The following is a 27,500-nucleotide window of genomic DNA, read 5'->3' as shown; positions in this document are numbered from 1 at the left end:
AGGACTAAGGTCACGTGGGTGAAAACCAAGAATTAACACTGGTGTTAGTCTTTCACCAAGAGTGAATTAGATAATTCAATCTTATTCTTCACACGCCCAATTATGTATATATAATCTTTGTGACATAAACTTCTAATTTTGTAATTCCTAAGGCTTCACGTTTTTTGCATGTTGTACTCAAATAATTCGTTTTTTTCCTTTAAAAGTAACTTAATTATTGGGTTGCCAGTATGGCAAACCAGTCGGAAAATGGGTGTCATTTCGCGGTTTTTTTTTCCGTGTCAGTAAAATGCAAACCTGGCTCTCCCCTGCTAAGTCTTGGTTTTGAACTTACAGTATCCTTCGCGTGTCATTGTTTGATTTCAGGGGGTAGTGGAAATGCATAGATTTTATTAGGTGGACAGAGTACAAACAATGGCGACGAAGCCGATGTAACGCGAATGGTGTTTTATTGGATCTTTAAACAAAATGTACCCTTTTGGAGCTCAATAATGGAACGTTAATTCGATAAACAACGCAAGCTGTGAAAAATGAATATCAAGAATCTTAAAAGCGACGAATAATGGGTTCAACAACAATTATATCTTTCGCCGTCGGATGTCAATGTTTTGCTATCTGTAGTGTTATGTACAACACTGAAACCAAATGGCAAATTTTCTGGTAACTTTTTCTATTCTGGCTTCTTTCTGGAATTTGCGGACTCGCCCCTGACAGATAATCAACGTGAGAACATGTGAACCACAGGGCCACTACTGGCATGACGCCTGGGTGACCCCTCAAATGGTCCAAATGACCCCTTTCTTAAAAAAATTTACTGGAACGGTGCAGCTCAACACCACCCAACTCAGTGCCTTTTATTTTTGTGAAACGAGAACCACAGGAAACCCAGTTTACGCTCGTGGAGCTTCTAGCTATTTTTAGCCCTCACAGCACGACTCACTCTTTTTATCGTCTGGAAGGCAAGAGATCATTTCTCACGAATCAAAATTAAAGGAATCATTGACATTCCGGAGATTAAGGTAAGTTCAGAATTTTCCAGAATAATATTTTTCTTTCATTGTTTGGTTAAACCGCCTTTTATTGTTCTTTATTCCGTTTTCCTTTATCTCCGGTGATTAGCCTTAGATCACAGTTTAGAACGCTAGGAGAGTTGAAAACACTGACCTCCAGTCCACCCAAATGGACTACCCCAAAATACCCAAGCATGCAACCGATTTTGCTCAGTGCTTACTTACGTGCGATGATCTTTCTAACTTTCATTCCATGTCCATTCCACACCGGGCAGTTCCATTATATGAAATGTCATATATTACAAACTTACCAAAACCAACAACAATGAAGCGAGCAACTGTATACGATAGCGGAGGCATCGTTGGTAAATTGGGGGTGAGTTTCAAGAGACACAAGAATGCAATTTGAGAGACTATTCACCAAGGTCAGCGTTGACGAACTTCCGGTCCAGGCCATGTGGGTAACATTTTCGTAATAGAAGGAAGTAAAAGGAAAGAAAATTGCAGTTATTCACGGAAATTTGGACTATGTTCGAGTTCTTTTTTCCGACGTGTAAAGCCTAAATGATTTGCTCGACAAATAACGTTTTTTTTTTAAATTCGACCTCGTTTACTCAAGCCGAAAAGTACATGAGGGAGAAAACCTTTAGCTAACCCTACGCTCATCGAGATAATTTTTCAGCCTTTGTTAAATGACGCTATCCTGAAAATTGCCTATCGACGAAAGTTGATGTTGTGTAGAGGACGTGAGAACCTGACGAAACATTTTAAAAATTTTCTTCCCAAACAACCACCCGTTCATGCCAATTTTATTCCTTCAATGTTGATACACACTTTCCATTCGGAATGACTCGGAGTTATCACGAAATTATTACAATAACGCTTGAAAACTAATAGTTTTAGACAGCTTTCTCGTTGGCGTTCTCGTTGCCTCTGGGTAACCTCCCTATTATTAATAAAGCACTGATGTTTGGCAATATAAAGTTGAGTGTTGAAATGGTTGTTTTTGGTGAGATAGACAGGCTTGAAATGCTGGAGACAATCATTTTAGTTTCAGTATGTCTGCCGTAGCCATGTAGAAATATATGGATGTTAAAAAAGAAAAGATTTGAATTTGTACTATTTGAACTTGCATGGGAATTCAAAAGAAAGCCTTTTTGATTGGTCCAGGAACATTTTCTAGTCGTCAAGGTCAAATCTACACGGACATGACTGTCTCCAATAAAGCTATGCAAGCCAATAAAGCTAGCCAATAAGGCTATGCAAGCCAATAAAGCTATGCAAGCCATGGGACCGTTTGTAATTCTGTTCAAGTTAACAAGAACAGGTGAAAACCAGAATTTCCATCTCGTATGATGTCAGAGTTAAGAGATTTATGAGATGTTATATTTGAACTGTGCACATGGAATGATTCTTGTAAGAAAGATTAGTGTAATTCAGGTAGTAAATTAAACATTTGCGAAGAAAGCAAATATATATTTATTATCGTTGTTATTACCGCACCGGTGGCTCAGTTGGTTAAGCACGGGCTGTCACGCGGGAAGTCGTGAGTTCACCTCCGGCCGGACCAACACTCAGGGTCTTTAAATAACTGAGGAGAAAGTGCTGCCTTTGTAACTACATCTGCAAATGGTTAGACTTTCAAGCCTTCTCGGATAAGGACGATAAGCCGGAGGTCCCGTCTCACAACCCTTCAATGTTCATAATCCTGTGGGACGTAAAAGAACCCGCACACTTGTCGTAAAGAGTAGGGCATGTAGTTCCCGGTGTTGTGGTCTGTCTTCTGTGATGTATCATGGTTGGGAGGGTAAATGCTCGGAGATATTAGCTACACCAAGCTACTCTAAAAATCCGAGGGTAAATAAAGATATACGATATGATGATATTATTATTATTATTATTATTATTATTATTTAAAGAATGGCTTTTTCTTAAGCTTTCTTAACTGCAGCGATCTTAGCTTCTACATTTTTGCACTTCACGTCACATGTTAAGAAATTATCCGGTGATGGTAAATTGCTCAAGGGGGTACGCTCTTCAAGAAAATGATATGTCAAAAGAGCATGTCATTGCTAGACAGAATAAAAATGGTTCGACCTGATGTTGCATTTGTTTCAGTTTTGGTCTGATTCCAGCTTCGCCACTCAACATCCCATCTCCATTGCTTCCCAATACAAAATTAAAGCAGACACCTCATTGCCCATAGTTATAAGTATGTATAGGTCTCAGTACAGTTCTTTGATTGTTCATTGGGGTGAAAGATAGCAGAAAGGTAGTAATCCGGGTGCATGCATGGTGACTTAAATTAAGTGTCAACGATCTGTTTATAACTGGAGTGCATTTGGGTGTCAAGCTACTATGCGGTATGTGACTTGACAGCCAAAGCTGCCAAAAGTAGTAGCTTTGGAGGGTCTTTTCTTGGTCTTTCTTTTTGCTTTTCCCTGGGCGAGGCTGATACTGTTTTGTCAACACTCTTCTTCCACTCATCGTCAAGGGTCCGCTTCCCAGATTCGGCGTCATATGTTGATTGAGTTTGTAGATTCTCTACTCTCCATGGTTGGTGCAAAATGCACCACCTGAATTCCCTCACTGCTGTAATTTGCGTCTATTTTCACCTGACATCCACCTTATTCCAAAATGGCCGTCATTTTAGTAGTGTTTTGTTTACTTGCAAATTAGCCCTTGAACAACCTTGAACGGGGCAACAAAGGCTGATTTGCAAGCAAATATTAAAAAAAATGTGGCCATTTTGGAATACTTCGCGCTTGGAATTTTTTGCTCTACTTTCTTCCTATTTTTTTGCAGAACATTTTCCTGTTTGCCTTTTGATTTTTGGCTTTTACTCTGCTTGACACCCCGAAATCAAATCAACGGACAACTCACTTTGTCTGACCCGCGATTTTATCTGCTGGGTGGTAATTTGGAGGTTGGATTGCGGGATTCACCTTCAGTTTTGAGGAACTGAGGAACAGGATAGAACAGCTTAGTAGGTTCATGATCACAAGAAGATTTTTTACTTGACTTCATCAAAAACATGTCTAACAAGCACAAAAAATAATTGGCATCGACAGATTCAAATCCAGATTATTTGGCCTATTGGTTCCCAGGTTCGAATCCTGCGAGTCCAGACTTAAGGGTTCGGCTTTTAAAAGAAATATGTTCATTTCCCATGATCCCTATCAAGCTTTCAGTGTCCAAAATGAACGATAATACTTCACTTGGAAGGAATTGACCATTAAGAATAAACGGAACGTGATTTTAAAAGGTTTGTGACGTCGTTACTTTTTAACCAAACGATAACCCTAAACTGCACGGGCAAGGGGAAATGAGAGAGCCTGTGATTAATTTCTAAGCTTTTGCCCGCGAACGATCCCAAAGAAAATGGAAGCAAATGTCTTGTTTCTTGCAAAAGTACTTAATCACTTTTATTTCTAAAAAAGAAATTCTTAAGGCATGAATTTGTCGCCTCTACTAAGTGGTAATCCCGTGAAATAAGCTACAAACTCATAGCAACAATCTCTACAGCTGGAAGACTGAGCTAATTTCGTTTACGTCTTTCCTACAGCATCAATTTCAAAAGAGAGGACAGAAACACAATGATCGCAGTCCCTTTGGAACGCCAGACTCTCTCTGCGGCAGCAGTTGGTGAAGGCAGGCTCGGAGGCAGAGGGGGAGGAATAGCAATTAACTCGTCACCTCCCACCACACCCATTACGATCCCATGTAGCTTTCGGGTGGAGGTGTCGATGATAGCGACGGTGTTGTTTGCATTGGCAGGGGACAGAAGCCAACGCCCTGACAGAACCATGGAACGTGACACTGCGTGCTCATCGGTAATCACACTTCCAACGCCATGAATGTAGCTCACTGCATCGCTGCCAGATTCGAGCTGATCCAGATCTAACACAGCCATCTTGTCGCTGTAGAGGAGACTGATAAAAGCAAGGTAGCCATCTTGTTGGTCAGTCTTCTTAACATAAACCAATTCACTAACACCCGAGGGGATATGTAGCGTGTGTTTCTGAATTGCAGGGCTCCCCTCTTTGGAAATAAACAGAACATGGACCTTACTGTCGAGAAGAACGTCTACTGTCTCGTTGACGGGTGCGAAGAGTGTTAGGATGAAACGGCCATCAGGTGAAGCGTATGGCCTTCCAGGGACATTCCACTTACGAACAACCTGTTCCTTGGTAAGATCCATCTCTAAGAGACCCACAGATGTGCGGTAAGCGTAGCACTGGACAAAGGCGTGTTTGTTCAACGAGCTGTAAGCGAAATACAAAGTCCCGCTGCAACCTAGGTCGGAAACGTTCACAAAGCCTTTGTACGACTTGCTATCGAGGTCAAGTTGGTGAATACCTGGGTTGAATAGGTGACTGACGTAACCAGATTTGCCGTCTTTGATTTCTGGGTCAGCTAACATGAAGCCATGGGTCCATCCTAAAGAAACATCGAACAAGTTAGAGCTAAATTACATTGGTAGTTGTATCGGAAATCACAGCTTCCCAATTTCAATTTTTTCAAAGCTCGCCGCGGTTATGATTTCACAAAGGCAACCCTGGAAACAACTCTGTTTTTTTTTTTGTCAAGTCCCGTCTCATGTACAAAGGTACTTGCCCGGCTTCACATGCGCCTTGATGGCCTTATGAGTCTTTTCCAGATTTCCCTTGACATTAATGACGTCAAAGGTAGATAGAGTCCATGAGTGTACCCAGACCTCTTCCATCCATGGTAAGTAATATAAATCATAGGGATATCCTTCCGTAGCCACCGTCTCTACAACCTACAGAGATAAAAGCAGATAACGAACAACGTTATCAAACAAATCTCTTTACTCAACAGAAGCGCGACCAAACGATCGATTTTTTACCTTTCCTTTTCGTGTATCAATAATGTGAACGCGATTTCCGGGACTATCACTGAGGAAAATGAGATCGTCTCTCACCAGTATCCCATCTCCAAACGAACACTTTTTTCTGTAAGAATGATATGAAAAACAGAAGCCATGAAGAAGAAATTTGCGTCTTGTTTACTTGCAATAGACGCTGGTGATGGAGCTACCTTTGTTCAAAGGCTATCTTCGTTGTCAAAGGGCCGAGAATAAAAGTGGCATCCATATTCAAGAGAAAGAAGAACATCGACCTCTTCCCGAGAAAGATCGAGCAGCTACCGCGTTTGTTCTGTCACCTAGATCCCAGGAAATAACGCTAGAAGCAGCTACCAAGTGCCTCTTTCCCAGGGGAAGGCAACCAGCCTTGCTTTCAGGAAGAAAAATAATTTTTGTTTTCAGGGTAAAGAAAAGCAGCAGGCAAAAGGACAATCCTCTTTCCTCACTTCCTTGGAAAATAAAAGCAAAGGAGTTTTACTTTGCGGGTACGTGTTACCTTGGGTATCGCTTTGATTGTGTGCACAGTCCGTCAGCTCCGATCGTGAAAAGTATTGTTTTGCTCTCCGGTTCTATGATATAAATGTCTTCTGATCCAAGGACATAAACTCTCTCGGTTGTCTTGCTTTGAGAATGCGAATATGCGTCACCAAAACTGCAGAAAACTGGGAGTAAATGATGGAAAGGAAAGGAACTTTATTTTAAGTGTCTAGTCGTTCTAGCGCTGGAGCATTAATTGGGGACACTGTAAAACTAAAATTAACAATTGACGCAAATCAAGTCAAATGTTGGTTTTTGAGGAGAGGGGAAACCGGAGTACCCGGAGAAAACCTCTCGGTGCAGAGTAGAGAAGCAACAAACTCAACCCACATATGACGCCGAGTCTGGGAATTGATGGGAGGGGAGTGCTGTCACTTCTGCCCCCTCCCTACATCCCAGGGATGGCGCAGGAGATTCAGTGTCACTTCATACTGGTGTTGGGCCTGGGGATGAGATAGATTAAAACTCCGACTACACTGTTCACTGTTCATTTAGTTTCAGTAATGAATTCATCTCGGAAGCTGACCATTAACCACCCGCTCAGCAACTGGAAGTGACTGACATTGTCTAGGAATAATTGATTTTTAAAAAGTTAGATAAATGAATAGATTTATTTTTGCCATGGCGTCAAGCATCCGAACTACCAATCGAAAGTTCGTAGGTTCGACTTCTGCAAAGGAGCAGTCCGATTTTTTCGAGTATCCACGAGTCAACATTGAAAACTAAACCTCTTCATTTCATTCACGAGGGTTAACGTATAACATCTCTCTCATTACAATCACAGAGTAAAATAAAGTACGTAAGTAAAACTGAAGCAATACGTAATATGTACTTCACTGTTAAGGCCCGGGGAAGAAACAATTGAAGCAAACTTGACAAAACGTGATTCAACCAGCCAGAGCAGTTGCCTCTTATCGTGCAGCCAAGAAGTTGAACTTGGGGCCCCCAGACCCTCTTCAGTTAGTGATCATGACTATTCTTGAGTACGATTTCGGCAGCAGGAATAGCGCGCAGTGGTGAGAGCATTCGCCTCCCACTCATGTGGCCCGGGTTCTAGCCCGTTCCAGGCTCCCAGATGGTAAGGAAAGAGAAAAAAATGCGTGCGAAAAATGAGTGGGGGCTTGGGTCGAGGGCCGCCTCTCCTCAACCCAAGCCCCCACTCGCCTTTCCCCCGCAGTTGTTTTCGTTTTCCCGACTATCTGGGAGCCTGGGACAGGCTTTCCGGGGTTCAAATTCCCAGACTCGACGTCATAGGTGTGGATGGAGTTTGCTGGTTCTCTACTCTGCTCCGAGAGGTTTTTCTGCTGCTACTCCGGTTTTCCCCACTCCTCAAAAACTAATGTCTGATTTGATTTCACGTTAACCTTTAAGCGAGTTGTGTAGCTCATAGGTGACACATGATTAAACAAAGTGCTGTTATAATTATTTTTAATCGGCGCCCTAACTATACTCGACCACAATGTCGAACAATGCCTCCTTATAAGTAAACCTGAGGGTGACCTTTTACAAAGGATCACCAAAAGGTTATATGTTTAATTTGGGAATCGCAAATATGATTAAAGATTACAACGGATTGCGAAATATGTAAATCGATGAGAAGTGGTAATAAGGTGAGTGCTGGAACATGCTATGTAGATGTAGATGTAAATGATGAGAAATTTTAATTTGTTCCCGCTGTTGTGGCTGTCTTGTTCTCTCCAGCAGAAGTGGCCGGCTTGGCAGTGACGTCTCTAGGAAGAACAATAATAAAAGCAAGGTGACACACGCTAACACCAACCCGGTGTAGCCAACACATCACGCATGCGCACAACCATTTCACCCGGTCAATTAGCAGCCATGGACAGCTGTTTCGGCCTTTTGGGCCTCATCAGCATGGCGTTGCTAACATACCAGGCGGGTGTTGGCCACACCGGGTTGGTGTTACCGTGTGTCACCTTGCTTTTAATAAGGAGCTTACGAAACGACGACGCCGACGGCAACGACGACGCTACAAAACAATAGGTTTAGTGAGCAAAAACAATGGCTCTGCACGTGCGTTTTACATTTTGGTACATTTCTTTGCCGTCATCTCCTAAATGACGACGTGAAATGACCAAATTCAAGTTTCTGTGGAGGACGTTAGCACATGACGATGAATTTTCAATTCTCTCTCTACGCTTCCAACTCACTCATACCAGTTCAATTCCTCGACAGTTACTAAACATTTTTAATGCGAAACGACATGAAATAGTTTCGTAGTGATATAAATAACGTGAACTTGTATTTTTAAATGAAGTCCTTGTAGCCGCTGTCGTCCTCCCCATTGTTGTTCTCTAGGAAGGCTTATGGTGTATAAGACAGGGGCGTAGCTAGGATTTTTCAAACGGGGATCACATTCTTAGACGTCCGTTTACGGACCGTTGATTTCAGTCTGCGGTTAAAAAAATCTGATCACGTAATAGCAGGTTACGGGAGCTGCTTTCACGGTGATCACTGATCCTACATTAGCAAGCTAAGGTCAGCCATGATGCATGCCGAAGTCATTACCTTTTGATTAAAAATGGCTAAAAAGTCAGAACGTAAAAAGGAAAGGAAAGGAACTTCATTTAAGTGTCTAATCTTCTAGCGCCGTAAAGCACTAATCGGGGACACTGTAAATTGAAATTAACAAGTTAACGCAAATCAAATCAAATTTTGGTTTTTGAAGAGAGGGGAAAACCGGAGTACCCGGAGAAAAACCTCTCGGTGCAGAGTAGAGAACCAACAAACTCAACCCACATATGACACCGAGTCTGGAAATCGAACCCGGGCCACATTGGGGGGAGGCGAGTGCTCTCACCACTGCGCCATCATCCCTCAGACTGAATTTATTAGGAAGACTTTGCGGAACGTGGTAGCAACTACGGTCAATTCAATCCATACCACAAAATGACCTGAAAAGGAGCTGGCTTAGCTCAGTTGGTTAGAGCTCGCATTCCTCAGCAAGAAGTCCCCGGTTCGATCCTTGGTGACTTCAAAGGCGTCTGTTTCGACTTTCCTCTGATCCGTGTAGCTATAGACCCATTTCAGTAATTCCCAATCTGGAGGACAAAACAAGGGTTTTTCTGTCCTCTGAGAGAAACAAAACTTTCAAATGCAAAACAATCTTATTGTTTTGTCCTCCAGATTGGGAATTAACCGAAAGGGGTCTATAGTTTTAAATACACGTAAAGAGGGAGTGGGGTAAAGGGCGCCCCGTCGGCTTCCATTGATACCAGTTTTGTACTTTTCATATCAGAAGGAACCACCGACGTTAAATAAAGTGCCTTTTTAAGACTTTTAAGGTGCGCTTATCCCTCACAACCCGGACAAATGAAAGTTACTACTAGAGTAGTTGCATGCAGGCCTGAAGACATCTTGGCGTGAACAGGATCCCTATCCGTGACCCAGCGATTGCGTTACTCTGTTTTATCGTTCATCAAGAGAGTTCATCCTCTCTTGGTTTAATTAAGTTATATCCCGTGAGAGATGCATGATGTGTTTTTAGCACATATGAAATGCCATACATTAAAACTGCGGACTGATGGACATTTGAAAGAAAGAAAGACCATCGCAGTTAAATATCACAGCGACTCAAACATGCCACCGCTTTTGCTCAGTGCTTATTTACGTGCTACGATCTTCCTAACTTCTTTTCATGTCCGTTCCACAGTTCCAATATATGAAATGCCATATATATTATAAGAAAAATTGATAACTCACCAAAAGCAACAACAATGAAGCGGGCAAATGTAGACGAGAGCATCGTTGGTAAATTGAAGATGAGTTTCAAGAGTTCAAGAGACACAAGAATGCAATTTGAGAGGCTATTACCAAAGGCCAATTTTTGAGGTCAGGGATGACAAGACAAGCAAGGGCAAAGCTTCATTTTCGCAACAGACAAGCAGAAGTAAAAGGAAAGAGATCAAGGAAATTTTGACAATGTTCGAGTTGTTTTTTCCGAGAATTGACTGCTCCTTTAGACACCGCACACTAATCACTGTTTACATTATGGCCTAATATCATTCTTTTCTCTATTTTTATTATTTATCATACAAATTGCGTGTAAATGCTATGGATAGTGTAAATAAATAATTGAATTGAATACAATGATAAAAATATACAACTCTGTTAACTCCTCTCGTTGCTATTGTTTCCCTAGATTTTTTTGAAGGCATTAAAACCCAGCAGCTGAGGTGGAATTGTGGCTGTAGATGACATGTGCGTACACTTCGTGGATCGGGTAACCTGAAGTTGAAAGAACAAATTTAATCCGCGGGAGGGAGTATAATATTGTCGTTTGTCTAAAAAGACCTTCATCCGGCAGCGTGAGTCTTGCTTAAGGGTGCTACGTGTACAAACAGTTCTCCCAACAGCGCACCACATGGTATTTGGAACAAGGAAAAGACCGCGAGATCGAGCTCCATACTCAGAAAGTCAGGAAAAAGACATGATACCGCCATCGGGGCAAAATTTGCCCAAGTTTTCAAATGCGGCACACGGACGTAAGGACTTAATTAAAAACACGTACAATCCTAACCCTTGACCTATTCCACATAGCATGTCAGAAAATGGTCAAAGAGTACTTAGTTGAGCAACACATGGTGAGCCATTAAGATTCCAAAGACACGGTGAGGGTTTTTTTTTTTTCATATATTGTATGTTGAGATGTTTATGATCCGATATCAATTATTGCATGTTGAGATATCTCGAACGAAGAGGTTATCTAGGGAGTGAAACAAGACCTGCTCATCCAGCATATCCTCAGGAAGCCAGAAAACGAATTGGTCAACAGGCACGCCCTTTCTACACTAAACATCTCAAATGTAAGACCGGTTGCCCAAATCTGATGTTTCACGGTGAGCACATTGCCAGCGTGATCAGCCAGGCATACCCACTAATGCCAGAAGAGATTGGAAAGACGTGGAGGAAGCTCGTGACCGACTGCAGTGCGGTCGGCTGATGATGATGATGATGATGATGATGATTGTATGTTGAACTGTGACTAATAACTGAACAGAATGTGCCTCGAACCCGCAGTTTGTTGACTAATAGAACCAGCGAGTTCACCTAAAGCCGCAAAACCTACTGAAACCAATTCATACAATCCACTCCAGGTTTTACCATTACTATGCTTTTTACAAACAGATATAACTACCCGATTTCACAAACGACATGCACAGGAAATGCTCGGATTCTCATGAAACCAAAGCTTTTTATGCGCACCGATTACCTGACTAGGTCTCAGTGGTCACCTAGAGTTGCAACCAGACTTTAAGAGAAGACTTTAACGTTTTACATCAACAACCGCATCCCACGTAAACGCCACTGGGCTTCTTGTTTGTTATACAGTTGAGCTTTTCTTTTATACGTGAATACTTTATTATTCTTACAAAGATTTACCATCGTAACTACCCAATCACTGTCTTTGTTTTATTCGTTATGATTTGTCCTCAACTATTTTTCTGTTGTTTAATTGAAAGACGAGAAAATTGTCTCCGAATTCATAAATCTACAGCATCAATAGAAGATGAAATCTCAATTGATCACCAAAAGGTTCTCATATTACATATATATAACTGAAAATAGTTTAAATTTTCAGAAACAAAGACGTTTGCACATCATGTGTTTTTCGACATTTGGTCAGATGGAGCCTGTTGGCTATCAGCGGTCTTCTTTATTTCCTCGAAATTTTGCTCCGCTTTGATGACGATACCCTCATGTTGACTGAGCCACCAATCCCAGGCCCAAGGCGACCAAAGGTTGTATGCGGACGGCAAAGAAGACCTGGAGAGAACACAGAAATGGGTTTATCGACTAGGTTGTTAGGGTAAATTGACCACCGTAGAAACAATTGAAAGATGACGTTTCGAGCGTTAGCCCTTCGTCAAGGCGAATAGACCGTATTCATAAATGGCGGTCACATTTACAATTCTTTTGTCCACGTGCAAATTAGCCTACCAAGCCTCATTTTAGAGCAAAAATTCTTTTCAATTCACTGTATGGTATCGAGGCTTGGTAGGCTAATTTGCACTTCGACAAAAGAATTATAAACTGGCCGCCATTTATGAATAAGGTCTATTGCTCTGACGAATTCAGAATTAATTCACTCTGACCGAAAAGGACGAAGGGCTCAACACTCGAAATGTCAGCTTTCAAAGACCTGGGGCCCGTTTATCGAAAGTCCCGAAAACGTTTCGGGCCCGAAAAGCCATTTGTGAAATTTCTAACCGCTTATTTTGAAGAGCCGATCTTTAAACGTGTTTTCAAGGTAACAAAAAGAAAAATAACTGTGAAGTTTGACGACTTAAATCCTCCCCGTTCTTGAGATACAAAGGGAATTGTGACACCCGATAATGGCCCGTAAAGTTTCGGGACTTTCGAGAAACGGGCCCCAGGGGCCCGTTTCTCGAAAGTGAAGTTTTACAACTTAAATCCTCTCCGTTCTTGAGATACAAAGTAAATTGTCACACCCGAAAATGGCTCGTAAAGGTTCGGGACTTTCGAGAAACGGGCCCCTGGAGGGAGTCACATAGACAATGTTATCAGTTGTATCAAAGCACTTGTGTCTACATCTACATCTCCATATTCTAGCACTCGGCAAAGTCCCTTTTTGACTATTTGTGCTTAGGTGGCCTCGTACACCACCAACTTTTTTAGAGACATCACCGCCAAGCCGGCCACTTCTGCTGGGGAGAACAGGACAGCCACAACACCGGGAACTTCATCCCCTACTCTTCTCGAATAGTGTGTGGGTTCTTAACTTGAGTCAGAATAGTTTCACTAGGTTTCCCCATAAATTATATGCTATATTGATGTAGTAGATAGTGTCTAAGTCAACATATTATATCATGTTGTCGTGAAAACAGTTTGAAATTATCTTCTTTGTTGGGTTGCGAGGCTTTTCAATTGAAATTCTATATTTGTAAATCTTACCAGTGCGTTGTTGCTGTCTCTTGTTGAGCTAATCTGACCAACGAATCCATTTCCTGTTAAAAAAAAGCGATATTTAAACATTTATATTTTAAAAAGAAGATTTTACTTTGTATAAAGGCATTCCCAATGAATTCCTGAGTGGTTCAAGTATCCTGATGAGTCAGTTATCGTCCAAACTGACCACGAGCTAGAACTATTATTTATACGAGAATCAGGGAACGCATACACATTTTTCAGAGACTTTAACATTGATTATACTTGAAATCTCGATTTCCTCATTATACCTGTTCATGTTGTAAAAAATAAACGGGATGATGTAATAATGAAAAAGACGTAATGAATCAGCGGCGGTAAACATAAAATTATGTTCCTGTATGGAGACTGATTACAGGCCGAAAAGAGATTTCGATCATACATGTTTTTTCGTGATGGGAGCGATGAATAAGGCATGGAGGAGTGCCCCAACAGTAAACGTGTTTTGCTACCAGCGGATGCTTAAGGTTTAAATCTGTTCCTTAGAAACGACTGGACTTGTTGTTGGAACATCCGCCGAATACATCTTCGTCTTAACTCAGTTTGCAAATATAGATAACTCAGATCATGGGGACCTTTGATGCTGTTACGAATGGTAACTTTCTCTACACAGCACAGCCACAAAAATCTCCTTTCTTATTTTACACGGCTCTAAATTAATCAACCTCTCACCTGCTAGTTTCTATTTCCAGAGCTGCAAATAGTAATCACTCTTCACTCTTATCAGTAAGCTTGAGACAATTTTCAGAAGCGTTGTTTATGGACGCTGTTTTAAATGAGAGCCGATTCACCTGCTTTCTCAACCACAATTTATAAACTTATGTGCCACATGGCTAGGTTTCCTTTGTTCTGGCAGGGGATTATATTGAATAATCCCCGCCAATAACAAACTGTCTGAAAAGTTGGTGGCGGCTTTTGATTGTAAAAGGGGAGTGTGGGTGGTGAGTTATTCCCCTGCAGTTATATATATCAGTAAATATTCACCTCTGGTTCCGCCCGAGGGCGCAGCCCTCGGGCGGAACCAGCTTGATGAAGATTTTTAAAGAAACAAATATATGTTGTCTCTAGGGACTTAAATTACATCCATGTACGTGAAAAATTGCGAAAACAAAATTGCCATGGTCTGAGTTGAATATTTAAGTGTAGTTTGCCTCTTGTTGTAATTGGTACTGTGGATTACCGGCTTGATCAAGTTCAGCTGATGTCGAAGTATGAGTGAATCGGACTCCAGTGATGATAATTTCATCCCTCAAGGCAGTTTTCCTGATATTATTCAGTCGTCTTGCGAAGATGAAAGTTTGTTGGATGTGCCAGCAGATCATTTTGATGGTTTAGATGTAAAGGAAACAGTGACAGAATTATTCGAAGAAGTAACGCAGAGTGAGTCCAGTAATGAAGTGGGAGAGACTAGCAAGAAGGAGTATCGCGACGTGGTATTGAAATACTGACACAGGGAGAGGTTGAGGAAAGGAATAGAGAACGAATTCCACAAAATACACGAAAGTCGACGGCTTGGCATCGATCCTCCTTGAGAACATGATGAGGTCAACATGACATGGTCAAGATAACCTGGTCGTCTGTGGTTTTTGCATTGCTTGAAACGCGAACAAGATAATGGCCGTTTTTATACTGAGACGACTAAAATAAATAATACTGATAACTGTGATGATCTAAATCTTAACACGCTTAAATACAATTGCAGTTGCTACAACCTGCTTCTCTACCGGTCTAAACGGTCCAAACGCACCAATGAATTTTATATTAAGCAAGATAATGAAAAATTCCTTCGCCGCGTTCAGTTAAAAGCCTTTTTCCATGACAAAGAGGATGATGACCCACAATTCCTCGATTCGCCCTGACGAAGGGCTAACGCTAGAAACGTCAGATTTTAGAGTCTCTGTACGGTGGTCAATTTACATTATCAACGTCGTTGATAAAACCAAATTCAATTGATTGCTAGTTTTGCGAGCTTTACGTATCTTGTGTGGCACATAAAAAGAAAAATTTTGAGGTACAAATGACAAAATGTTTGCTTTGGGTGGAGAGATTCCAATTCTAACTTCGGGCGAGTTTTGCTGTCTAGCTGACATTTAGTCATTATTTTACTGACAAATAGCGAAGCTCCTCCGTCTCTGGGAGAGCCTTTTCCCGAGCCAATGGAAGTATTGGCAGAGTTATCATTAGAAGACCCTGTTCCTGTCCTTCTCCATCTACAGCATCATCTTCCAACTGGCTTTCATCTTGGCTCGCAGAGGAGGAGTACTTGGTCAGGCCACCCACAACCACTCGCAACCACTTGGAACCCATCAAGCTGCCAAAATCGTGGCCGCTGTAAAAAGAAAGGCAGTCGCTGACCTCTTTAAACCAGCTTTAGCCTGCCTGCCTGCCTGCCTGCTCTGCCTAAACCAGAAAATATTGCCAGAGCAGCGAACCGCCTGCGTCAGCAACTTTGTCCAGAAGGCCCAGGCGAGTTCGCACGTAGGCGAGTTGACCGAATGGGCGCTAGAGCGAAATTCTCTCCCGTTGGAACAACGAAAAACGGATGACTTTATTGTTGGGCCCGAATATGACATTCTTTATACATTATGCGATTTGGAACTCTGTTTTTGGCTCAGTAAGTTTGTCCATGAAATAAAGAAGAAAGACGGTTCCGAGTATCCACTAAATACGCTTTATCAGATTTGCGCTGGATTGCAAAGAGCTTTAAGAGAGAATGGTTTGCCAGAGTTGAAAATGTTCCGAAATCCGAGATATAAACTATTCCAAGATTCCATTGACTCGCGAATGAAAGCTCTAACACGTACTGGATTGGGAGTCAATGTCAAACAGGCAAAACCAATATCAGGAGACGAAGAAGAGATTCTGTGGTCCAAGGGACTGTTGGGTGAAGATGACCCTCGCACGTTGGTTAACACTTTAATTAGTTTATTTATTTGGCAAGTACTTTTCGCTTCGAAGTGGCGAAGAACACAGAGAACTCCGTCTTTTCTCAATTGGAAGTTATTGAAGGGGACACAGAAAAGAATTGTGCTGGAGGATTACGACATCGCAAAGTCAAGGCAAACGTTGTCGAGCGGCATGAGAACATTGTGAATCCAGAGAGATGCGTGGTTCGTTTATACAAGAAGTATGTAAGTAAATGCCCAAATGATGTAATTGGAGGCAGTGTATTTTAACTCCGAAACGGAAGTGGAGTGCAGGTGATGAGATTTGGTTTACTCGTTCACCAATAAGAAAAAAATTCTTTGAGATCTGTAGTTGCTGATATGTGTAAGAAAGCAAATCTCGAAGGGTACTATATGAATCATTCGTTAAGGGCTACCATGTGTACCTTAGCTTTAGCAAAGGGGGTACCTGAAAAACTTGTTATGGAGCGAACTGGGCATAGGAATGTGAAATCGTTGCACGAATATCAAAGAGTTAGCTCAAAGGAACGAGAGGCTGTGTCCGATGTTTTGCAACTTTCTAAGAAATCGTTTTTGGAGGAGGATACGTGTGAGCCTCCGCGTAAGAAAATTGCTCTCGATCGTAGTAGCGTGGATACTTTATCTAGTTCCACGTTTACGTTTGCTTACTGCAAAGTTGTAGTTAACATGAAATGAAACTTGTATAAAATGAATTCAGATAATGTTATTAAATGATTCAATAAAATGGAAGTGTTATTTGGTGCAGTAATATTGTAGTGCATTTGATGTTTTGAGGGGAATAACTGCAGGGGGATAACTGCAGGAGAATAACTCACCCCCGTACTCTCCTGTTACAATCAAAAGCCGCCACCAGCTTTTCATACAGTTTAATATTGGCGGGGAATATTCAATATAATCCCCTTCGAGAACAAAGGAACTCGAGCCATGTGGCAAATAAGGCACGTTAATAAAGGGATAGATTGAATGAAGTCAATGACAACAAGAACGCCGGCATTAAAATGAACCAATCAGGATTCGATTTGAATAGCGACTGTCGCGCCGCAGAACTGAAACTTCCTCCGAGGCCCAGGGGCAGTCAGTTTACAAGATGCCGGAAGCCTTCGTCGTCGTTTGCTCCCGCCTCGACTGACCTGGGTGTCTCAGGATGGAATTGAGACGGCCGTCATAAAACATATGTGGGAGACGTATCCTACGCGACAAAGAAGTTAGGTACGAGCGGTTTCAGAGTAACTGAAATAGAAAATGAAAGATTCTCTGTTGCATGCTTACGTTGTCATCAAAACCTCAAATTTGATGATTTCACGTCGTCCTTACGCAGAGGACTGCAAAATATGTGTTAAAACGTGTGCCACACGTGCAGCACGACAACCTCGTTCCCAGGGCCTCTCTCTTCTCTGCCTCCATTGATGGAAGAAGAGAAGAGAGACCCCGGGAACGAGGTTGGTGGCACGATTATTTTCGTGTTTTAACAAATGATAGCATGGTTGTCTGGCGTCGTCGTTGTCATAGCCGTCGTCGCTTGTTTCCTGCCTGGAAGCATAACCTGATCCAAACAATTTTTCTGACCCAGAGCAATCAGCATTTAATCGCAAATATTTCGAAACTATCACAACGATGATCATGTAGAATTGTTCGTGAACTATCGAAATTATAGTGCTTCTATCATTCAATTCACGTTTGAAGTGGGGAAAGCTGGAAGAATGCGGTTTTTACACACCGGCGTTCGCGTGAAGGACTATGAGACGACAAAGGTCACCATTGACCCACGTAAATCAGTACCTTAATTCCGCCTCTAATCATCCTCTGAAGCAGAAGTGTACTGTGGTTTGGACCCTCGTCCACAGGGCACCCACGATAGCTAGTAACAGAGAAGGAAGACTGGAGCAAGTCCGATCTGCTCTTAGCAATAGGATGTGACCTGGGAATCTGCTCTCGGAACAGACTGGGTACGTACGACTTTGCAGCCAAGAAGCAAGCCCCATTCATTTCGAATGGTAAATTTAATATTTACTTGAATTAAAATTGAACTGGTAAACATAATATCTCACAGGTCCTATTTTTAAATATGCTCTACAACCTGATACTCCTTACGAAAGGTTCACCTGTGACATTTGAAACGTCATCAGAAAATGACTTTTTCCCTTTATATCACCTTACATCTTGAATAACAATCTATTCTTTAGCCGGCAGTTTTGCATACAAAAAGGGAACTTGATCTGGAGATATGAATCATGGTTAGCAGGAAACACGTTTTTACCTGTGTTCCCTGAGGCCTCTAGTTTTTGTTTCCATGGTTACTGACCAAATCTCCAAACAAAAACTTTCGTCAAAAAAATTTGCTACATACAAAGTTAAAAGCTAGTTTACAAAACTGGCTGGCTAGCGACTCTTTAATCGTCTAAAAGCTTAACGTTTCTCCTGTCCATTGGTTTGTGCAGCGTACAGGACTATGCCTGGCAGGCAATTTGTTTTTCCTATTTTTGTGGCTATATTCACTGTCGGAACGTTTATTTATAATGCACAAAAACGAAGGGACTTCCAGATATAATATGGTTAAAATATGTTCGAAAAGACCAGGAGCTTTCATACGTATTGTACCCTTGCGTCAACCCTGTCCTGTGTCTTTTTAAAGTGGTTCACATACGTCACATACTAAAGTTAGTTTTGAGAGACCATTATGAAATAAACTCATTTCCCTGTCCGAAATAAAGCCATGGCCGAAAGGCGTTGCTGGTCAAACTTGACTTATTCAGCAGTTAAGTAAGCCAAAATCACCCGGTCTCCGCGAAAACTGAGTCTGCCATGTTGAACGGCCAAATTGTCAAGTACAAGAACATCTCGCTTCCTCCATGAAAATCCCACAGCATTTTGCCAACCAGTTGCCCGTATGTGCTCGATGACTTCCGGTTCTATCTCACTTCCGTCACCGTAAAGCGTGTGAGTTGGGTACATATGATCAGGCAGGTTGACACCCTGAAACATAGGTGACTCCTTATAGTACGTGTTATGATGCACGTTAGGTTGCGTAAACCAAATTTTACGGCCTGTGATTGGATGAGTAGCCAGCGGCGGAAGTGTGTACCAATAGAGCAGATTTCCGGTAACCTTTTCCCACTCGTAACTGAAATTTTCTCTTTCTAGGTATTTTTCCACTTTCTATAAAGCAAGAGGGGAAGAAACGTATGACAACAAAGTAACGGAACTGCTGGATATTAGAAGGTACATTCGAAAGCTTGCATGCATGACTGGCAGAAGACTGATCCGTGCCTAACGTGGTATCACATCTTCTCTTGGATCAAGACTCCACAAGAGCTCGATCAACTTTGAAAGCGTGGGAAGCTTTTGGGGAAAATAATGCAGGTTGTTTGCGCGGCAATTCTGCATGTCGGAAAAAACGGCCTTTAATTATAAGCAAAGACATTGAAAAATCCACCATTGTATGCCTACGATTTGGTCATTTCACGTTGCTCTTATGCAGAGTACGGCAATGAAGTTTGAAAAAACATATAAAGCACGTGCGCAACCATTAACCCTATTGTCTTCCGCCATCTTGTTAGTTTTGCCTCTCGAGCAGGTTACAATCATGCCTGCATCGGGACGCTATTCATAACGTAAATTTTTTTTGTTTTTGCGATGAGCAATAAATGAACTTTGCATAGTCGTGCTTGAGTTGATACCATCCATACCTTTAGATCATTGGTCATAAAGGACTGCTGCCACGATGCGTAAGGTTTGTGTTTTTCATCCTGTAAATATCGCGTGTAGCGGATCTGTTTTTCCTCCAGTTTCTTGACAACTGCGCGATCAAGTTGGGCGAATACGTCACTGTTTCTGACAAGTGGAGTCACTCCACCCCATTCTTCGTTTGGTTCAGTCAAACAAAAGAAAATGACCTGCATCAACGAAACAACATTTTGGGCCGTTAGAAACAGAAGCCGACAAAGTGGAGTGAAATCTGCCATTCACAAAGTTGACACGTTAACCCTTTCCGCTATAGTTATTGACGGCACTGAAAAAGGAAACTGGTGATTGGAATCTGAACTTCTGCATAAAGCCGGTCAATTTTTTTGTATGGATGAACTATTTTTAAAAAAAAAAAAAACGAGTACAAAATACAACAGAGTGGACATATATTCCGTGGTTCATGATGACGAATAAAGAATAGAATTTGGGAATAGGATTTGATAATAGGATTTGAAGAATAGGATTTGATTTAAAATTTGGTACCTTTTTCGGGTGAACAGGTGAACACGCCATTTCATTGTGCAACTCAATGTTAAAATCCGGGGGGTCACTGGTCGAAAAGTAAACTTCTGTTTCTCCTTCCACCAGGTACCTATTTCCGGTTCCTCCTTCGTAGGCGGTTGGCTTGTATCCAAGACTGGATGCGAACTTGGCAAAATCCTTTGCCTCAAATAACGGTAGATTACGAAACAGGACAGCGTTATATTCCGGGAGTGCCTTGTTTAGCTGATCACGGCAAAGCTGTCCCCACTTCTCAACGCTCACTTGATCAGTTGAGTCAACCTTCAGGGCGTATGGAAGTCCCTTACGAGCGGACTCAAGGAACGCTGGGAATCCCTTGCCTTGGGAACCAGGCAGGTATTTTCTCCCTGCCAGTTGATGTTTGAATTGAAGTGCGATATCTTCAGGTTGTAATGAAGTAAAGTATGAATCACTTTCGACAATTTGTGAAGCAAAGGATCGTGATTGGACGATGCAACACAGAATATTTCGGGTTCCTTGGCTGAATGAAGTTCGTGTAAACAATAGACTAGACGCCAACATCCTAGAAAAATATGATAAAACGTTGAATACCATAAATCAGGAGTCTAGATCTATGACCATGAGTGAACAATAAGCACCCTTGGTTTGAATGATCGTTTTCTCAGACTTGATTATTTTTAGATACTTATTTCCACTATAAAACCAAAAAACCAAAAAGAGCAAGCTTCATTGGACGGCGAAGGAATCTATTATAGAGAGCCTTTCTTCAGCTTCATGGATTCAAAAGCAACCCAGACGAACCAAGGCAGTGCCTTTCGAAATATTGGCTTTATATAATAGATTCCTACACTCAACTTCGTTGTCCAATTAGCCTTGCTCTTTTTGTTGTTGTTTTTTATATTTTTTTATTGCTTCTGTTTTATTACGCTTAAACATAGTTAATACTGAGGACTGATTTGGAAGCTCGGCAAACATCAAAGGAGCAAACAAATATGCCAAGATTTAGGTTGGAAAGTCCACGACCGTGCATATTCTTTTGTTTTGCGCTCATACACTATTCATAAATTACGTAACCAACACGTTTCTATTGGTTAGTTCCTCAGTACGGAGTAAACAACTATTGTGTTTTGTGCACGGTCAAGGCCAAAAAAGAGAACAAAAACCTACAACAAAGAAAGTTGTCGGGTTTCATAACCATTCTCGTCTATTAACTATGGCTTGAATTAAAGTCAAATATACACCTGTGACGTAATCATATACGTCGCATTTTGATTTGCTAAGGTGACAGTACGTGGCGAGTGTGTGTTTAAATAAAGATAGTCGGAGAGAACGAGAATTTGTAAGAGCCATATTTGTGTTGCACGCTCCGTGACATGAAATAAATTTCTGCAACGTTTCTAACGCAATCCCGAAAGATAGTTCATGCAGAGAATGTGAATTTTTCATAATGTCGTATGATGAGTCTTCGTTTTCTGTGAATAGAGCATTTTTTGAGAGTCGTGAGGTCCTAAACAAAGTAATTATTTAGGCCAATAATAGTAAGCGAAAACAATCAAAGGAACCAATCGCAGCTCAGGATAACGCGTGCGACCAAATCTAAAATGGCTTTCCTTTTACCTCTGATCACCTAACAGGTGGCCGGAGATGCTCAAGTCCATCCATGGACGTAATAATGTAAAAAATGAAAAAAAAAACCGAACTAGTTTTAATGCCTAGAGTTTTCAGATATGGTACAGAGGTGAGCAACGTTTACACAAAAGGCTTGTGACGATAAATATGCATAAAATCCTTGGATTATTGGATCACATGAAAAAGAAGTAAAAAAAATTGATATTACGATCTATGGGTTAAAAATAGGGCGGGGACAGCCGCTTACCTTCTCCAATCAATCAGTGTAGCCATCCTGGCTAATTATTACATATTTTAAGGAAATGCATACCGTCCCAGCAGAAGTCTGATATTAAAATCTGATTTCGAAGAGGTGAGATCTCTTCGGTTTTCTTTGAAAAACAGCAATATTGAGACAACCCTTTTAACGACGAGAGCTTTAATGACGAACTAAGAAGGGACGTTGATTTTTTTCGATGTCAAATCTGAAGGAACAAAGGTTAGGAAACTTTGAGAATATTTTAAATTGCAAGATGTTGAAGAGAACCAAATCATATATCCTCGAAACCACACCCATTATGGCAATTAACCTTTGCGGAACCCTTCGATAAAAAAAGACAGCCGGGTTGGTACACCGCAGAATTCTCTTGAATCTTGTCATTTTTAAACACGTTTTTAAAATACAACAAAAATTTTATCCATGAATTATAATAATAATCTTAATTTTTGTCGTATTTTAGCCTTCCTTGCAAACTACAGCGTGTACAGTACAGTAAGGCAGAGAAAACACTCCTTTGAACAATAACAACATGATCCTGCCAAATTAATGATCAATGAACGTTTGGATCTCGTTTTACTCAAAGTGCAAATATTACAATTACGGCTTGGGTAGATGTTTTGAACTCACAATACGAAAAATCAGTAGACCTTTCAATCAAGTATAAACATTTGTCTTTAGGATCTTTTCGAAGTTAGCTTTAAACGCTGAGTTGAGCTGTAAGCCAATCATGAAACGAAAGTTCATGGCAGTTCAGTTATAGCCAAGCAAGTTAAGCGGTTGCAAGTAATCGTTAAAGAAACCAGTAGTGAACGGGATTCGAGATTGCGCTGCTGCTTTGCGAGTTGACCAGCTCTTAGCTATAGCTTGCTTGATAGCTCGCATGATAGCGGCAAGTGCAGCACGATCGCACGGCTTTGAACTCGAATCTCGTTCAAAGTACCTAGGTTTTTTAAGCTTGTTTGCAAAAACTTCAACAGTTAGTAGCTTAGCAAAACTCGATAATCTTCCTAACTCCCATTTCATGGCCAACCATGCCATCTGAGCTGAGATCGAGTTGAGATCTTGTATTGGTTGTCTACTTTAACATCGTAGTGTTAGTGGTGGAACGGATGAATGTTTCAAGAGCTATAGAGATGAAATACAAACATATGAATGCCGCCAAGCATTGGCTGAGTGTAATTGTCATTTCTCTCCACTTTGATAAAGCATTACTCTGACCTATGTTTTCTGAATCCAAAGGCCCTTTTAAGCACAAAAAAAGAAGAGAGTTCCTAACATTTTGAACACGACAGTAACCAATTTATGCAAAGACTTCTTTATCCTTCTTTTAACTGAGAGGAATAAAATAAAGCAAAGCATTGGGTGCTAAATCAGCTAATGATAAGTTTGTTTTGCTGTAGTGAAGTGGGACAAGTAAGTCAAGTTAATTGACCTATTTATGAAACGAATCTCCAGTAAAGAATCCCTTTGAATAGCATATTATGCGGTGATTTTAACAGTTTACCTTCTTAAGCTCTAATTCCAGCTGAGTTGTCAAAGCTTGTAAGATGCTAAAAGACGTCAACCAGTGCCAATGTTGATTCGACTCAGAAAAGTCGATTAAAACTAGTATTCCTTGGAGAGGTGTTAAAAGCGGGGCTGTTTCCTGGCTTGATACTTAATTGTATTAGCGCTTTCATGGTCAAAACCATTCAGGTCAATTTACTGCGAATGACGTAAATTGCACCTTGCCACACCACAAGATTGAGCGTATTGTTTTATTGTTGCCTTAATCTCTATTTGAGCATTTAATTAGCCGGGACGTTTTGCTATTAAATCAACAATAGCAGTGATTTCTACCTATTTCCGGAACATTTGAAGCAATATTAAAGAGTATCCTATGACATTAAGATTAGGTTATTTTAAGTGAAGCCATCTTTGATATGGGCTCAAAAGGGCTTTTAACTTCCATGCCGACCGGAATTTTGAAATATCGCGAAAGGTATGTTGTTTTGAAGTTAAATTGAATAGCATGCACTATTGACTTCAACCCCATCTTCTCTCCTAAGTGACTTAAGCACCATTCTCCAGTTAAAGGTCGTTTAATTTGACTATTTAATTCACAGGAAGGAAGCTTTTGTCGTTTAGCGGTTTTGTTAAGTACTTAAGATAAAATATTTTCTTTGTTTTAATTGAAAACAATTAAGATCTTAAAACGAACGAATGCGGCATTTTTGGCATTTCCGTCGCTAATATTAAAGAGATCACAGAGGATTTTTTTTAAATTCTTCTAATATAGCATGACTGAAAGATCCAGAGATGACCCGGTTCCTTTAGGGAAACCATTTGGAACATAAATAGCAGTTCACACGTCTCTTTTTCCGCGAACTGACCCAATATACATTCTACTCGGATAGGCCTAAAGTGCTCTTCTCTGACTTAGCCATGCGCAAAAGAGAAGAGTTCTGGAGTCGAGATTGAGATTGAATCTGCAAAGGTTACAAAAACGGACTCCTACTGAGACTGCGCGGGGTTTGGAATTCGCCATGCTCCACTTAGTTGACCAATCACATCAAATATCCACAAATCACATGACTGTGAGGATGATTTCCGCTCAGGTTGTCGAAATGTCAGTCAATGTCATCCTAAACGGTCCGTCTCAACACCTCACTCACCCGGACAATCGAACTTCACTTGATTATTCAGTCTACCCAATATTTTGAATACTTAGAGCATGCACAGTTTGATGGCCAAGATAGCGGATAATGATCACCGTTGCTAAACTGGAAAAAGACAACAACAACAAATACGTGCAGAAGTCACCCCCTCGAGAAAATTGAATCCACGACTCTGCAACCAGTTTCAACGCGTGCAACAAAGGAAGGATTAAGTCTACCCAATTGTTTTATATAATGGCAAATGCAACACCAATAATTGCAAAGAAAACGCACCATACAGGTGACGTGTAGGTAACCATGGTAACAAAAGAGCCATTTGAATGCTACAATTTGACTTTAAACACTTCTTTCTCAAAAACGAACTTTTCTTTCACGTACCGCTGGGCTGAAATAAGAATCTGTTTTTTAAATGTCTTACATATGGTAAGCATTACAAAGCATTACAGGTCTAGGAATGCACATGCGCAGAATTGATTAATGAACCGTGTGCTTGAATGAGCTAATGCTTTAACATAGGATTGAAAAGGTATGGTAGTAATAAGCGAGGAAAGGAAATGTTGGTTCCAGCTAAACTACAGAATACAGGGCCACTTACGGTTACATGTTAGATAAAACGGCTCGGCGGCTCGCCAGTCGAGAAGAATGAGTGTATGCGGCTCGACGGCTCGGCGGCTCGCCAGTCAAGAAGAATGAGTGTATGCGGTTCGATGGCTTGTCTCTTACGGCCTAAGCACTCTTAGCTCTCATTTTACGGTTCGGTTAACTACACTTTTTACGACATCATTTGAAGAATGTAGCACTCGTTTACTGATTCAGCCTAAGCGCTTGTTTCAGTGATTAGGTCGAAGCACTCTAAGCTTTCATTTTACGGTTTCGTTAAGTACACTTTTTACGAACCGTCGAGCCATTCAAAGATTGACTAAGGCCACTGCCGAGCCTGCGAGCCGCCGAGTCACGCTCTAATATATCTACCACGCACTTACGGCACTAAAACCACTGCCGAGCCACCCAGCCGCCGCCACTCTCTTATATATTTACCACGTTCTTAAAGCACTAAGGCCACTGCCGAGCCGGCTAGCCGCTTGAGTGGCATACCTTCAAATGTGACCCTGTAATCTGTAGAGTTCCTAGACTAGCGGGACCCCCAGCTCTTCCTATATATTTCACAGTGTATTCATTTTGTCTTCCGTACGGTACATACTTAAGACTTTTGCCAAAAATTGACTAATATGTAATCGGCAAAATTATCAAAAGTTTGGACGTTTTGCATATTTTTAATAGAAAGGCAAAGTAATGGTGTGAAACTGCATTTGTTTACACTTTTAGTTTTCTTATAGCATTGCCCACAAAAACGGCACATTTCGCTGTTTTAATCAACCTCAGAAGGAAACGGATCGAACATGTAGGAAAGCAATTTTTTTATTTGTGAACAAAAAAAAAGATATCGATAATGTACCAAATCTCAAAAGGATGCATAAAAAACCTGCTGTGGATGGGACGCAAGCCCATCATCGCCGTTGCAGGTGAAGTAAGCCTAGAGCGTTGATGGTCCACTTTACTTATTACAGCTACGCCTACTTGGGGGTTGAAAAAGGACTTGAAGACGGCTGTGTCAACAGCAACGCCCTAGAAACATTTATTTGTTTAGCTACGTTTTCGAGCATCATCCTCGGCATGAAGTTCAATAACGTGAAACTACCAAATTTAATGTTTTGGCTGACGACAACGTGAGTTTTAATGCCGTTCGTGCTAATTATTCATAGAATACTTCGCCCATGTGAAGCAACGAGAAAGAGATGAAATGATCGGAAAGTCGTCTTTCCAAGGTTGAAGTGACGAATTATTATCAGGCCCCCGTTTCTCGAAAGTCCCGAAAACGTTTTGGGCTGAGAAGCGGCTTGTTTCGATACGCTGTTCTTTTGAAGTGTTTTCAAAATCACAAAAAGCTAAATAATTGTGAATTTTGATGACTTAAAATCCCATCGTTCATAAGATGCAGATAGATTTGTGACATCCGGTAGGAGCCTTAAAAGTTTCGGGACGGGAGTCCTACGACAGGTGAAGGACAGATGCATTGTATGCTCCGGGACACAATAGTGGGCACTTACACGACCGACAAAACCGTAAATCTCAGCCCCAGTTTCCTGGATGCGCTCGTATTTTGATGTCCGCCATGATGCCTGTGCCGGGTTAGTCAATATTATAGGTGTTTTCTTGCCCTCTTTAAGAGCTTCATTCATTTATATAGTTGTTTGAAGTTAAAAAACAAAACAAAAACAGCAGTAGACTAGCAACTTTTGCGGCATGATTGTGGTGCTGCAGCGAGAATCCCCCTACAAGAAGGGGTTTCTCTCCACAACTGAAATAATAATTTCTAGTAAAGCGGGTAATTGGGGGAAA

At 41.2% G+C, this 27,500-nt stretch overlaps 4 protein-coding genes and 1 long non-coding RNA gene across 6 annotated transcripts in view; 2 read left to right on the top strand and 3 right to left on the bottom strand.

The window, feature by feature from the left end:
• Positions 1–4,404: 4,404 nt before the first annotated feature.
• Positions 4,405–10,311, bottom strand: LOC137975075 (follistatin-related protein 5-like). The gene is made up of 5 exons (XM_068822123.1): positions 10,156–10,311; positions 6,395–6,560; positions 5,881–5,986; positions 5,628–5,793; positions 4,405–5,450 (listed from the first exon to the last, which is right to left on the bottom strand). The coding sequence occupies exons 1-5, from the start codon at positions 10,196–10,198 to the stop codon at positions 4,570–4,572; spliced, it is 1,362 nt and encodes a 453-aa protein (XP_068678224.1). The 5' UTR covers positions 10,199–10,311; the 3' UTR covers positions 4,405–4,569.
• Positions 10,312–10,634: 323 nt separating this feature from the next.
• Positions 10,635–14,205, bottom strand: LOC137975076 (uncharacterized). Its single transcript, XR_011117541.1, has 3 exons — positions 14,074–14,205; positions 13,369–13,421; positions 10,635–12,219 (listed from the first exon to the last, which is right to left on the bottom strand). It is a non-coding gene; the product is annotated as an uncharacterized lncRNA (long non-coding RNA).
• Positions 14,206–14,612: 407 nt separating this feature from the next.
• On the top strand, positions 14,613–16,494 carry LOC137976791 (uncharacterized). The gene is made up of 2 exons (XM_068824134.1): positions 14,613–14,821; positions 15,618–16,494. Exons 1-2 carry the CDS (start codon positions 14,613–14,615, stop codon positions 16,492–16,494), a joined length of 1,086 nt encoding a protein of 361 aa, XP_068680235.1.
• Positions 16,495–18,309: 1,815 nt separating this feature from the next.
• Positions 18,310–24,228, bottom strand: LOC137975207 (dapdiamide synthesis protein DdaC-like). Its single transcript, XM_068822295.1, has 4 exons — positions 23,948–24,228; positions 20,556–21,117; positions 20,015–20,221; positions 18,310–19,484 (listed from the first exon to the last, which is right to left on the bottom strand). Exons 2-4 carry the CDS (start codon positions 21,114–21,116, stop codon positions 19,074–19,076), a joined length of 1,179 nt encoding a protein of 392 aa, XP_068678396.1. The 5' UTR covers position 21,117; positions 23,948–24,228; the 3' UTR covers positions 18,310–19,073.
• A 3,013-nt stretch (positions 24,229–27,241) lies between these two features.
• The window catches only part of LOC137976386 (uncharacterized), a 12,226-nt gene continuing 11,967 nt past the window's right edge, over positions 27,242–27,500 (top strand). Inside the window, exon 1 of one of the 2 annotated variants that reach the window (XM_068823726.1) lies at positions 27,242–27,289. In XM_068823726.1, the coding sequence (XP_068679827.1) occupies positions 27,265–27,289 (25 nt within the window). In that variant the 5' untranslated portion in view covers positions 27,242–27,264. The remainder of the gene's footprint in view (positions 27,290–27,500) is intronic. The other variant, XM_068823727.1, reaches the window with a different exon arrangement.

The sequence above is a fragment of the Montipora foliosa genome, chromosome 11 (assembly GCF_036669935.1).
Source record: "Montipora foliosa isolate CH-2021 chromosome 11, ASM3666993v2, whole genome shotgun sequence".
Classification (NCBI taxonomy): domain Eukaryota; kingdom Metazoa; phylum Cnidaria; class Anthozoa; order Scleractinia; family Acroporidae; genus Montipora; species Montipora foliosa.
Note: the sequence above shows the minus strand (reverse complement) of the source record. Positions and strands in the feature narration are given on the sequence as shown.